This window comes from Pteropus alecto, unplaced genomic scaffold (genome assembly GCF_000325575.1).
Source record: "Pteropus alecto unplaced genomic scaffold, ASM32557v1 scaffold287, whole genome shotgun sequence".
NCBI classification, from domain to species: Eukaryota; Metazoa; Chordata; class Mammalia; order Chiroptera; family Pteropodidae; genus Pteropus; species Pteropus alecto.
Genome location: NW_006439718.1, coordinates 2,286,187 through 2,301,292, shown reverse-complemented (window position 1 = coordinate 2,301,292; position 15,106 = coordinate 2,286,187). Strand labels below are relative to the sequence as shown.

General features: G+C 35.5%; 1 protein-coding gene across 8 annotated transcripts in view; it reads right to left on the bottom strand.

The window, feature by feature from the left end:
* LOC102897364 (WASH complex subunit 2A) overlaps positions 1-15,106 on the bottom strand; it is a 51,032-nt gene that overhangs the window by 31,096 nt on the left and 4,830 nt on the right. For 7 of the 8 annotated variants that reach the window (XM_006916936.3, XM_025050313.1, XM_015593257.2 and 4 more), the window contains 11 exons: positions 13,023-13,085; positions 10,467-10,640; positions 8,266-8,359; positions 7,496-7,557; positions 6,237-6,284; positions 4,417-4,527; positions 3,812-3,899; positions 3,064-3,135; positions 2,212-2,333; positions 1,680-1,737; positions 581-640 (listed from right to left, as the gene is read on the bottom strand). In XM_006916936.3, the coding sequence (XP_006916998.1) occupies positions 581-640; positions 1,680-1,737; positions 2,212-2,333; positions 3,064-3,135; positions 3,812-3,899; positions 4,417-4,527; positions 6,237-6,284; positions 7,496-7,557; positions 8,266-8,359; positions 10,467-10,640; positions 13,023-13,085 (952 nt within the window). The remainder of the gene's footprint in view (positions 1-580; positions 641-1,679; positions 1,738-2,211; positions 2,334-3,063; positions 3,136-3,811; positions 3,900-4,416; positions 4,528-6,236; positions 6,285-7,495; positions 7,558-8,265; positions 8,360-10,466; positions 10,641-13,022; positions 13,086-15,106) is intronic. The other variant, XM_015593256.2, reaches the window with a different exon arrangement.

Genomic DNA, 15,106 nt, shown 5'->3' with positions numbered 1-15,106 from the left:
ATGGGTTAACAAAGTCTTTTAAACTATAACTTGCAGGAACTAAAGAATGATATATAAACTGAATTCCCTGAACACTCAAGGTCCTTCACTGTCTCTCTCTCAGTATTCTTTACTCTGTCTCTTTCACTGCCCTGTCTCTTAGTCCCTCTCACTCTCTGCCTCTGAAAGAAGAACACACTCTGTCTGTGGAGTGTTACCCCTTTTTTAATAGACTTTCCTTTTGACTCTAACTTTGGCGTGTGTGTTGAATTCTTTCTACACTCTCCACCAAAGGACCTTCTTCTTGGTGCAGCACTTGGTCTCCCCTCGCTTGGGGAAATTTGTCCTGCATCAAGAGGACCCAATAACTTCTATACTTTTCTGTTACAGAACATCCCATAGTGCAGAAACACCTGGTCCCTTAAACCAAAAAGGTCCAATAGAGAATATGAGCTAACCTCAGTAATGAGCTCTTTATGTAAGCTGTTTGATGCCCCTGAAGCTCCTCCTACTCTCCAGCCAGCCCTTTGAAGATGGCAACTTAAAAATGACAAAAGGATACTTATACAGTTTTTAAAAAACAAAACCTATATTATGATACCTAATAACACAGAAACTGCTCCTGCTGGGATTCTCTTTCCAGGTTTGGAGGATGATGACACTAAAATGAGAAAAATGAGATAACCATTTCAACAAAGAAAATAACTTTCCATGTTAAATACACCTTCATAAAATATGTACAACACAATACATAGCTAATACGAAACCATTTAAAACTAATTTTTCCTAAAAGAACTATTTTAAAATTCCTTAGTATTATCTGCTCTACCAATGTCATGGCATTTTTCTTGGTACTAATGCAATCTCAGCTGTTACACCCATGGAAGATTACTGTGACTCTGGGCAGACGAAAGCAGTGGGGTTGGCTGGGGAGGCCAAGGAAGATGCAGAGCACGATGGGCGGCAGGGGCAGAGAAAGCAGGGCTCCTCCTCAGTGTCCACTCTATCCATTCCCTTTTGTGAAAACGAACAATTAAAAAAGAACAGCAGTAAACCTGAGACATTAGTGAAAAAAATGAAGACAAGAACAGGAAAGAAGAAAACCAGGCAAGTCATCAGTGCCAAAAAGTAGAGAACAAGAACCATAGGGCAATCAAGGCAGCATCATAACAGATCCAAAATCCGACAACTTTTGGCCTGGGGAGACCAAGTTACTTAAAATAACTAAATTACCAATTTCCAAGAACTACCACAGACTAAAAGAAGAAAATCTGTAAGTTTTTACATTTTTTATGTGTGCCTTTTAAAAACTCCACAGATGATTACAATGCACACTAAAAAATTACTGATGTCCAACTTATACACAGAATTTTAGAAATGTTTCTTTGTGTTAAATTTGATTAAATTAAATTATCTTCAATAGTGCTAGGACATTTTTCCTGTTTGATTTTTTACAAATTCTCTAAGAGGTAAAACTGTGATAGAAGTTTATAGATGGTACTCTATTTATAGTTTTTACCAAGACATGAATCAGTACAAATAAGCTATTTTTAACTAGACCAAAGCAAACATGACAGCTTCCTGCCTAACAAAGAAACAAGGCTTGGGAACTACGTTGGGGATTCCATCTCCTAATAGGAAGTAAATAGTTTTAGAAATCTATGCACAAAGAAGCACGGTCAGCTTCAATCCAAGCTTACCTTCATTAACTGGGACACGTGCTTCCCGACCCTGAGGGGCTTCCGTGAAGAGGTCATTCTAATTGTAACAAGGTATATAACACAGAATTCAAAAAAGCAGTGGAAAAGGTAGCTGTATTTGAGGCATTCTAAAGAAAAGTACCTTGTAAAGTTTAAAGATACGTATTTGCTGTTCTGCCAGGAAATCAGTACCAAAGTGAGGACTATGGCAAAATCAGACCCTTAAATAATTTAGGTCTGTCCAGGAATTAAATATAAACATGGAAGATAATAGATAAGGTAAAAAACAATTTGCTTAATCAAGTAAATCACTATTAACACTCTCACATCCTCTTTCCACCTAACAAAGAGGGCATCAGGATAAAGTATTTTCTCACTTTGTGATTCTTAGTTCAAAATATCCCCAAATATGAAAATAGAAACAACTTCCAACTAAGAAGCCATTTTTTTCCCTACTAAAGCAACAAAGTATATTTCTTCCTTATGGACCCACAACATAGCTATGGAGAACTTCAGCTTATCACTGACTCACCTCCTCCTCCTCATCATCATCAAAAAGTCCCTTCCCTCCACTGAACAGGCCACCTCCAGAGCCAAATGGTGAAAAGTCTTCATCTGTCAGCTTGGGGGGTGCGAACAAGTTACCATCTTCATCTAGCAAACAGAAAGAAATGCTTTACAGAGAGAATAAAATATGGGGTTGGAACTCAAATTCTGGGGTTTGGCCTTTACAACATCTCCAAAATTAGCATGGAGTTTATCTAACTATATATAACATGGAGGATCTGAGTGCTGGCATTCTGAGACATTTCTAACAAAAATTCATTAACTGGTCTACTGAATCCCTTAAAAGGCTCTCTGGTTTCCTACTCTCAAGTCTGTAAATGTCTGAAGCAGGGTGAATTCCACAGGTGATCCCTTTCATGTGGATTTATTTCTTTTGAAGCAAGTATATGGTTCAATTGCCATTCAATACCACCCCACCAAGAATTTCAGGGATGGGCAGACTAAACAAAGAGAGTTGCAGATTGACACAGTCACAAGTGGAAATGTAACAGACATTACTATTTAATATGAAAGAGCCTGATATATTCTTTATTAAAAACAAATGCTAGAGAGCTCTAGTTTCTGTACATCTAGAGAAATACAGAAGACAGATAATGATTGCTATAAAATCTAACAGTTCAAATTTTCACAGCATTTTCCCTCCACAACCATCTCTCCTCCCACAAAACCCCAAAGCATGCTCTTAAATGCTCTGAAAATGCAAATAGAGAGATAAACTCTTTTGTCATGCATTTAAAGTAGAACTTTACAAATTATGCAAGTGATAGTCCTGATGAAGAGCCTTCCATAAATAACAGAATTGAGGAAAAAAGCCTACCATCTGAGGGAGTTCTCCTTTCTTTCTTCTCTATGAATGTCTTCTGAGGCTTTGCTTTTCCTGGAGATAAGGCTTGAAGAATATGTCAGTTTTAACCATACTCAGTCCACACTTAGCATTTATCTACTGATTTTTTACATTTACATACATGTCTGCCATCCTCATGACTCCTACGCTCAGAGTAAGCCATTCAACTTTGTATCTCACCTCCACTTGAGTACTTCCAACAGTGCCTTCCCATAACAGGCACTCAAAAGTGCCTCTGTTTAAGGCAGAAAACTTCAGCTTACATGCCAGGGTCATGTGCATACCAGGACTACACCTGCTCAAAGAATTATCCTATTTTCCACCCCGTTAAATCACTAGAACATACTGAATAGTAAACTTTCATTTAGTCCTCTTCTTCATCACTCATTTGTGTAGTGTGCTAAGAGTATAAACCACCAGATTAGAGCTATTAGATAGGAGTAAATATTAAGGCAAGAATTCTCAATCTGGGGCCCATGGTTCACTGAGGTACCCATTAATGCCCTGAAACTACATATACAATGTTAAATAAATGTGTGTATGTGCAGTTTTCTTGGGAGGTCCACAGTGTTCGGTTATTACAGAGTCTATAAACCAAAAAAAGAATCAGAAGTACGATGTTTAATTTTAGTAAAGTTAAGCAGGGAACTCCACCTTCAGTGAAGTCCAGCAGAGGGTCCTGCACTTCACCACCACTACGTTTACTCATCTTGGGATGTACCTGTTTGCCCCTCTTCCATCTGGCTTGTGGCATCCCCTTTGATCCGAGCTGCCAGCTCGTCAGCAAATGACGTTGGTCTACTTCTTTTCTAGAGGCAACATACAAACTAGTAGTTTACTTTTGGACACCTAACAAAATTATGTGAACAATGGCAAAAAAATTGAACTGATGAGAAAATAGGGTTTAACAAATGAATTTAAACACATGCACCCTATACAAATCACCTGAGAAACAGAACTCAAGTGTTCCTTCGAAGAGAAGTGCTCTACATTTCTTTATTTTTTAATACTTTAATACTTGAGCTAGATAAAAAAAAAAACTACAATGAGGTACTTGAGGTGAGGGAAGGGGGCGGATTTTTAGATCTTAAAACTCTAAGACTGAATGTATTTTAAATGATCTGACTTATAAAATTGTAATATTTGAAAGAGAAAGTGACACTTATAAAGCAACCTGGGATGCTCAACCACTATTTTCAAAAGTGTAAATGAAAATACAAATATGATATAAAACAAGACAGTTACAATATAAATGACAGTAAAAAGAGTGAGTCTTAGGTACCAGTTTAAACCCTGCCAAGAGACAGCAACAACAGTCTTTCTTACAGGTCTAGTATTTTCTTCAATGTCTTCAATATCTTCTTCTTCCTTCTCAGAGTCAGCAAAAATATCACAACCATCATCATCCTCTTCTTCATCACTCATTTGTGTAGTGTGCTAAGAGTATAAACCACCAGATTAGAGCTATTAGATAAGGTCGAGCTGAAAAAGAGATATTGCCACTTAGGCTTTACACAAAATGTTAACAGTTGTTATATGATGATGATAATGGAGCAAAAGTTATGAAGCACTACATGTGCTAGAACAAATAATACATAAGATTTTTCAGTGCAAGAATAGCAAAATACTGAAATATTTAAAATGTCCATCACTAGAGAAATGAATAAACTAAATAAGTATCATCATAATAAGAATACTAACAGTTAAAAGGAATAAATTAGAGAGATATTCAAAGCATCAAGTGAAAAACGCTGTATGATAAACTCAGCCTGATAGCCTATACTCCCCATTAACCCTACATCATTTCTATGAATGCAGATATACTTGTACAAGAAAACACTTGGAAATATATACTCCCAGATCATAACACCACAGTTACTTCTGGAGAGTGTTAGAAAATGAAGATTGGAGGGCTCAAGCTATCTGTTAAGTTCTAATTTTTACAAAAGCAGCCCCTGGTATGTATAACTTATATAATTAAAAAAAATTTTTAATGTTTAAAACAATAAACTGTGCTGTGCACTATGCTAAAATCCTTAGAACTCTGAGGTTAGCTGTAGCATGCAAAACCAGTCTGTCTTCAACAATACAAATAAATGATTAAGCCAGGGCTTTTAATCATTTTATTGCACTGTGAAAAACTGTCTGAATTTATGGATCTTAATAGTAAATTCCATAGAAAGAAATATGGATTGATAATTAAAATCATAAAGACTAGCCACATTTGTGAATACAACTGGGAAAATACAAGTACCAAATAAAAATTTCTAAATCCTTTGATAGTTACAATTTTTATGAAAAAATATTTCCCAATGAGGAAAATGAAATGCAAATTGTAACAATCTCACTATACCACTATACATATATCATAATCTCAGTGCTGATGAGACTGTATGAAAATCATCATGCAGGATTTGTAATTTAGAATATCCATTAAACAGTAATGTCAAGAGCCCTTAATATAACTACACCACCTTCTTCTTAAGGAAACAGTTCACAGAAGCAAAAGATTTTTATGTATGAAAATACTAAATGCATCCTTACTTCAAAAATAAAATCCTAAAAATAAACTATTTCCCAAATACATTCAAAGACTATGACAGTATCATATATCAGTGTGCTTAAAAATATAAACGTCTACAAAGCAAATTACAAAGACAAACGACAAGGAAACACTTATGTTAATATAAAATAGTAGAAAATAAATTATCTTATGAAAATATATCTTAAAAGAGTACACAAAAATTAAGACGACACTAAAACAGTAAGATTAGAATATTTTCACCTTTTGCTTGTTCCTTAACGTTACTGCTACATTGTCTTTAATTTTAAAACAGAGGAGAGGGATTCATGTGAAAAGTTCAGTTTGGGTAACTGGGCCTTTTTTTAGAGGTTCTATTTCCCAATTTTTTTTTTACTTGTTTTCTAAGAAAAATGAAGGTAAAATAAAAGCAAAATTGGGAAAAATTATATCAGGGGCTAGTAAGCCTAAAAATATGAAATGCTTGAAGGCAAATTAGTTGTAAAAATGAACAAACCCTTAGTTTCTCATAACTCACTCAAAAGCAATTTTGGTATATATTTAGTATATATACTATGCTTCAATTAATATTTAAAATAAAGTCACTTCAATACATAAGCCTTACCCGGTTTTGATCATTGTCGCTATGATTGGCAAAATCTTCATCTGACTCCTTTAGGGGAAAAAAAAAGCTTTGTTGTTAATACAGGCTTTACTGAGAAGCACTGAAATGATTTCAGGTGTAGGTTTTGGGGGCTAATCAACACTTGATCCCCTTACTGATTACTGGTCACCTGAAGTATCAAGGTGCGATAAGGTGGCTAGCTGGCAATATCGCCAAGGGCTGTTCCAATCAACACGTAATTTTTGTGAATAATTGAAACATCTATAACAATTTGTTCACATCTATCTACACTATCATCTCTAACCTCTGGATTTAAAGTAAGAGTTGCACATTTAATCAACTAAATTATCCAAAATTGGTTTATGTCATTTTACATTTTAGACCCTACTGTCTATATTCCCTCTAAATACAGTAACTACTTCGGGCCCAAGAAGAGAAAATCAGTATTTTCCACCAGCAATTACATAGAGTTGCACTGATGGCTAAAAGCAAAGGATTCAGCTAAGGACCCTCAGTTACGGCGAGGTTATTTAAGAAAAGCTTGTAACCTACTGTTAGGTGTTTTGTTTGGAGAGCTGGTTGAAGGACAGGGGAGGAGGATTGTGCAAAGAGGGTGGGAGAATAAGAGAAGTGTATGTATACATTCGTCTCCTTTTAGAAATCCACTCTCAGAACTATCCTTCACATGTCTCTGCCCTTTGCAATAATATTCCATCTAAAGGAACAAATCCAGATACAACAGTGATCAAGGTCCACAGACCCAGAGACCCTAAGAGGAAAAAGTCAGATTATGCTCTGTGGATGTAAAGTTGCTAGAGGCAGCAACAAAGCTAAAACATAAGTAGATGCTTTAAGCATTCTTCTGGTCTAGAAGATTTTTAAAGTAAATGTTTGAAATATGAACTATTTTCTTTGAATTATTCAAAGGTACAACTTACTCAAAGACTGTATCTCAGGCAGAGATTTCACTAAAATATCTAAGCTGTGCCCCTCAAAATATATTGGTAAAAGAAGAATATGGTGGTGAGGTGCGAGGGAGGGAAACAGTAAAAGGGATTAAAGCAGTTTTCCTTGTTTTTGTACATAAGACAAAAAAGAAATCCAATCCCAAGGAAAAAAACTTCAGACAATGGCTTCTCTCACTGTTAAAAGATTTACGAAAACGGATTGCTAATTCACAAGTATGTTATTTACTTAGCCTGCTAAACACACTTTAGTTTTCTGCCCACCATGAACTGGACACACCAAACAGCCCTTACTTCTTCTTGGTTCTCTTCTTCACTGTCCACAATACTACCACGATCACTGCCTACGGAACCTTCTGTTTAGAAGAAAGATAAGGGTTATCGCCAATATTCATAAGAAAATTTGCTTAGTTCCTTCTCGAACTCATAAACCCCATGTATCATCACCAGAGAGATTTTGATAAATCTATACCATTAATTGAAATTGAAAGTATCTTTACTATAGTAAGGAATGAAATATTTATATAGCCTCGAAGTATCTCCCCACAAGATACTTACTAATTACAAAACTATTAATTACCAAGAAAAAAAATGGTCTGTACTCTTTAAAGATATCAAGGCTATGAAAAGCAAAGAAAAGCTTTTTGTTTTTTGGACAACTATATGCAGTGAGAGATCCTGAATTGGATCCTAGAACAAAGGAAAAAAGAAGACTGTAAAGGACATTACTGGGACAACTGGCAAAATCTGAATATGATTGAAAATTAGCTAATCTTAGTATGTCCAGTAAAATTTCCTGACTTTGATCATCATACTGTGGCTATACACAGAAATATTTACGAGTAATAGGGCACAATGTCTGCTTGATTTCTAATAAGTTCAGGAAAAAAATATGTATATATAGAGAAAAAGACAAAACAAATGTGATGAAATCTTAACTGGTAAGCCTGGGTGAACGGTACATGGGAGTTCTTGGTAATATTCTTACAATATTAACGTAAAGTTTGGAATTACTTTAAAATAAAAAGTAAACATATAAATGTTAAAAGTAACAAAAAGAGAACCTTCACTGGACAGCTCTCCAAGACCCACGTCTTCCTGCTCCATGAACAGCTTTGACCCAATTAAATAAGGTAAAGGACGATCAATGTACAGATCCTGTAAAAAATGAAAAGAAATAAACCATTAAATATTTAAGTTGAAAAATAGTTTTCCATCTGATACCTTGTTTCATCTGACTACTACAAACAAGTTAAGTAATAAGAAACTAAGACACACAGTAGGATTAAAAATACAAAAAAAAATCACTGATTTAAAAAAAGTCAAATCCTAGGTAAAGATGGCAAAGTGAAGCTGAATCACACAGAATCCTCTTTTTTAAGTGCCTAATTATATTAACAAAAGTGGCAAAAGCCTGCAAAACATTTATCAGCAATAATCAAATAGGGAAAGGGGTACAACTACATAGCAACATGTTCAAAAGGAGGAGGATCTAGAAAAGAAACCAGAAATTCTGGCAAGCTTTAGTGATCCCTAACCCTACCTTCCTCCCCTAAAAAGCAGCACTGGCAAGCAAAAATGAACCAATCAATCAATCTTGAGATTCCTCAATAATAGTCCTAAATTTGAAGAGAAGCACACTGAGGAAAAAACCCAAATGATTTTATATGACTATGAGAAGGCAAGCAGGTATGTCCAGGCAGGTTTTAGGGAGGAGATAGGGAAAAACAGGTCACAAACAAGGCACAAATGGAATCAAGGACTCTTTCACTCTGCATCAGCGGAAAGGAGAAAGCTGGAACAGACCACATGAAGTATAGGCTAGATGAAAAAAATGGCAACTATACAAATATCTATAGTCAACATTATAATGTCTAAAAAATTAGTAAGAACCTCTCTGAGAGAAAAAATAACTCAAAAAAGGGAATAATAATATCCCCCAAGAGGTTCACACTGTATAATTTAGAAAAGTAAAGTTAGTAAAATAAGACCAGATGACAAAATAACAATGAAATGAAGGAGACTGTGTGCACAGTAATACACGTCGGAGATCCTCGCATTTCAGTCCTCTACTTCAGAGTCCCACCCATCATACACATTAAAAATTTAAGGACAAGAAAGCACTCCACCCCAAGGACAACCTCCCATCTTCACTGCCAGAAGAGAAGCTGACCTGTCTTCTGCATGGCATGACCCTTTGGCCATAATATCTCCTCCCTAATGAAAAGACCCTAGGGGACAAGGGAGAATAATTTTGATGCTTCACACAATAACTGAAGGTTAATGTAAAGGTTAAAGATACAACAGCAACCAATTTAGTGCAAAGAAAAGAAAGTGATAACTGGGCTAACTAGTCACTGACTCAGAAGTCCTTCTCAAGTCCTCCCACAAAAGAGAAACTGGTATGCAACTGGATAACAAGTGTGGCCCAGGCAATACATTTCCCAGGGTCCACTGATGACTTCTAAATACCTACAGTAAAAAAGCAAGCCAACAAGTGCACCAGTGCTAAATGACCAGCCCTAACTTGGTATGACACTGTAAGCTCAAACTGGAAGAGAAATGTGCAGCTAAATAAATGATTAGAACTAGAGTTTGGTTCTGTAGTGTTTCAATTCCTAAGGCACTTGTATGTCACAAGGACTCTCAAAAGCGATAAAACCACCTTTTGTGTTTATTTCTAGGTGATTCTATGTTGCCCCAATTGTCTCCAGCAATCTGAGAGGAAGTAATAGGAAAACGATAAGTACCTGTTAGGCTAACAGTCGGTTTACGAATATGCATAGCAACTTTACTCATAATAGCTAAAACCTAGAAACAACACAAACGTCTTTCAACACTTCTGCAGTCCCCCTTATCACAAACTACAGAATTTCAGGTTCCCAACAACCTTTACCTCTTATGAGCCTTCTCATCCTTCAAAACTCAATTCAAGACTCAACTTTACCCTAATTTTCCCAGCTAGACGTAAAAGTGACTCATATGTCTCCTTCTCTCCCACAGTCTGGTAATGATGTAATAAACATCTTGAGAGAAGAACTATGCCTTGCAACTTTGTACTCCTCTAACTTGGCTGCTTCGTACCTAGCAAGTGTTCAAGCAATGCTCATGTAAAGCAAGTCTTTCTGATGGAGTAAATATCAGATTGCTAAGCGACATGTTCACTTTCTAGAAGTAAAGTCCGTGTCTTACTAATTCTGTACCCAAATATAATACCCAAAACACAAGAGGTGTAACAATAAATACTTGAACTGAATGTCTTTACCTTTGGTTCGAGAATCAATTCCACCCGCTCATTAGCATCATCTTCTTCAGAGTCTGAGTTTCCTGCTTTTATATCTAGTTGCTCAAATGCACTGTCCAATACTTGTAAACCATAGTTCACAGCTTCCTGAACTTTAGGAATCAGATCTACTTCTTTCTGTTCCCGGGTCTTCTCCTATAAAACAAATACTATTCAGCATGGATCTCCAATATATTAATAGCACTGTAACAAAACACAAAGAATGTTCTCTAAAGCCTAAACTCATGCTCCAAAAATATCTTAATTAAAAATGTTAACAAAAGTCAGATTCTGCTGAATATCTCCAAACAGACTTTTTAGAGTGACTTTGGAGCAAATTTTAAATCGCAAGTTTGTCACTTTTAGGATATGGATTGAAGTACTCAAGGTCTCAGAGCTTCAGGTTCATCACCTACGAAAACAAACACTATTGTGGGATGGTTCAGCTAGATAACTTAAGTAAAAGTACACCAAAAATGAATGGCACTTCACAAACCCTCAATGGCATTTCACTTCCCTAATACTGGAGAAATGAAGAGCCTAGACTTTTAGCTTCACCGTGACTGCATCCCACTAACATTGGCTGATGGTTCTTTGGACAATTTTAGGAGTAAAAACTTAGAAGAAAATACTCCAGCTAAAGATGTCATTTTTTAAATTACAATTCAAAAAAGGACTAAACAATTACAGTTATTATATAAATGTTTCAAACCAAGAGGGGGTCAGCTTCATCACTAATCTATTTTGTTCATCACCCTAGTACAATCTTCTCCCACTCACCCCAGAAGTCTGTACATAAGTATTCCAAAGTTCTCCATTTCCTACAACAGCAGCTCTCAGTGACAGTCCCTTCATACACTCAACTGTTCTCAGTTGTGAGATACTGAAAATTAAATTAAGTGTCATTTCCCCTCTTTATATATATATTCCAGAAGTTGATACATAATTACAGAAAGAACCAAACCATACAGTATTGTTTTTGAGGGCCAAAAGGGAAAACTCTATGAGTATTTTACACTTTTATCTCAAGCACTGAAGTCTTTACTATTTAGCTTTTTTTGTTTTGGCTGCATCTTTTTTCCACTCTGGTATGCTTGGTTCTAGTTAAATAGCTAACGCTGTACAAAGTGCGTGAAAGTATGTTTGTGAAATAAATATATAGTAGCTTTTTAAAAATAGTAACTAAATACCTTCACTTTAAAATTGAACCCTGACTTGGTGTAACCAGATACTATCATACTTAAATGGTTACTAAGTCTTTGAGTACTATCAAAAACTTCTTATTTTAAAAAAAGCTGAAAACTGTAACTGCTTTCTAATATCCTTTCCTAGTCTAACAGCTTCATATGTTACAAGTAACAGTTACTAATAAAGTACCAACTTTTTCAAGTAATTTATATTTTCTGAATAAATTAGAGCTGATTCAAGGCTGCTCCCATAATAAACTTACTGAAATTCCACTGTGCTTTCCTGAGTGAGAGAAAAAAGGTACACCTTCTGCCAGAGTGCTAGAAAGTTAAAAAACTTTTTATCTATGCTTTGGCCTATAATGTGAGAACCCAAGAACACATGAAGCCACAGGGGGAAAAAAGTAGAGGCTTCTTAGTCAGATTTATGAAGCCCTCCAGCATCCACCCCTCACCCCCTGACCTGGTGGTCTTGCCTCTCACCAGTATTTTCTATTAACATAGTCCATAAAATACCAGGTACATCCCCCAACTTGGAACCTTAGCTCTTGGCATTCTCTCTTGCTAATATGGCCTTAAAATCTGGCTCTTCTTTCCTCACCCAGCTAACATCTCATCCTTGAAGCTTTTCTCTATCTTACTCCATTAAGCTCTCTCGTCTGAACTTCCAAACAGCAGTCACGCAGCCAACATCATGTGTCCTATCCAATCGCCCCAACTAAGACTGTACCTCTTGAGGGCAAAGTCTTTCTCCAAGTTACCAGCTCCCTGAAATCTTCCTAGAGTCAATAAATGTTCACTGCACAGTCTGTATCCTCTGTACCAACACATCTTGTGGCATTTAGGAGTCACTCAAAGTGTGTGGGCTAATCCAGCATTCATTTTACTGTAATTTTTAACTAGTGGGAATTAGAATCAAAGTAGTCATAAAAGGATAGAGAAACTCAGTCTTCAAAGAACTCACAAACTACAGCTCAGCCTCTGACCTGTTCCTGTATAGCTCTTAGGGTAAGAATATTTTTTATATATTTTTAAAGGGGATGGGGAGGGGAAGAGGAAGAGAAGAAAAGGAGAAGGGACAGAGACTAATGAGGCCAGAAAAAGCTAAAATATTTATTAACTGGCCCTTTATAGAAAATCTCTGCCGAACTGTGCTCTACCTCTAATTCAGAAACTTTACAATATATTTTTTAATACACTAAAATTTCAGAAGCAAGAGTTCAATTGTTAGGCTGTCCAGACCAGACTTCCCTATGTCCCCCAATATCCATCCCTTACCAGCAGCATTACAAATCACCACTTTTTGTCTCTAAGTCAAGAACTCAACAGAAGAGTGATTTAATGCAAATACCTGTTCTGCTTTTTCTGCCTCAACCTTGAGAACCGGCTCCTCCACTTCTTCATCATATACACGCTAAATATGGAAGCAAATTCATTTTTAAATGGTCAAAACATCATTTGGAATAAATCACAGTGTATGAATTCAATATGCAATTTAAAAAGACAAAGACAGGAAAAAAATTATTCAACAAATGGCTGAGGCCACTAGTCAGGGACAAAAAGCAAAGAACAGCAGTATATTCACCAAAAATTAAATTTAAAAAAATGTACAAATGACTAGGAAATATGAAAAGTTCTATCTCATTATTGACTAAAGAGTCACGAAAACAGTAAGGTATCAGTTTTCACACCTTTTTAACCTAATACTTAATGCTGATGGGGTAATGATACAGGTAACCCAAATGTGAGGCAACTGAGAACATCAACTGGTAGACCTTACTTACTAGGTAATAAGCTTTAATGTTTTGAGCAATATAAATAGTAAAGGAAAAAGTTATTTTCATTCTGTTGCTTAAAATAGGTGGTAAATTTTTATTATCCTATTTATATGAAAAGATGGGCCACGCCCACCAATGATTTGCCAGAAGATCAAGTATTTGACTGAACTATGGGTATGGAAAGGCAGGCTTCTCTTTTCCAAAACAGAGCTATCACTCCAGCAACTCACTGTGATTTCTTTTGTTATTTTTTTAGTACTTATTGTTTTGTAAATTCCCAAAGTAAAACATGCTTGTTATAAACAGTGGAGCAATAAAAATGTTCCAGAATTAGATACTGGTAATGATTATAAAACTTTGTAAATATACTAAAACCTCCTGACTTGCACATTTTTTAAAAGGGTAAATTTTATGAAATGTGAACTGCATCTCAATTAAAATTAAAAAGTCAATATAAATATATATATATATATACATATATATATATATAAAAGAGATGTATTTAAAAATATTTACCTCCCCATAACCAATTTCAGCTTTGTGTGTGCTCCTCTGTTTCATGTCGCTCTTACACAAATATATATATAGACATTTGCACATATTGAGAGTTCTCCTAACCTTGCTTTTAAATAAAAATCCACTCATACTATACACATTTCTTTGCCCCACTTTTTCACTTAATGTTCTCATAAGCCACTTTCTAGGTCAACGCATATATATTTAACTCAATCTTTTTAATATCTGCATAATATCCTACAGTATAAACTTAACCATATTTAATTCGACAGTTCTCTATTGATGAACATTAGCTTTCCAGTTTTTGTTCTTTTAAACAGACTACTGTAAACGTATGCACACATATACTCTTAGGCTCTGGCCATTTTAATTTGATAGGCTTCCCAAAACAGGATTGCCAAGTCAAAGGACAAAACTGTCTTTTAATCTTAATAGCTCCTTCCAGATGACTATCCACAATGTATGATAACTCACACTGTCACTAACAATTCAAGAGCCCATTTTCCAAAACTTTGCCAGCAGATGTTGTCCACATTTTAGAAATATCTGCCCATCTGAAAATGTTTTCAGATGTCCATATCTTATGATCCAAGAATTCTACTTCTTGAAATTTAGTTCCAAGAAAAATAATCACAAATACAAACAATATGATGCTCATGGCATCACGATTTACAGTCGAAAGTCACAAACACCAAATTTGTAATTCTATGTAATTCCAATCAAAATGTCAATAGAATTTTCTGTGGAACTTAGCAAAATAATCCTCAAATTCACACAGGAGAGTAAAAAGGCCAAGAAAAACCATGACAATTTTGAATAAAAAGAAGTCACAGGGACTTGCCCTATTAAGACTTATTAGAAATCTATGGTATTTAAGATTATGATACTGACATACAGCAGATAAACATAATAAAACACAGAAGCAGATCCACAATTACATGTAAGCCTGATTTTATATTTATATAAACACACACATACACACATGTATTCATACATATAAATTAGTAAGGAAGAGAACTATATGATAAAGGTTATCCATATGGGGGACAAAAAAAAGAGATCCCTACCTCATACTACACATGTGCATTCATACATATCCACATATATAAACTCTCCAGGTAAGAAGAATAAAAAGGCAAAG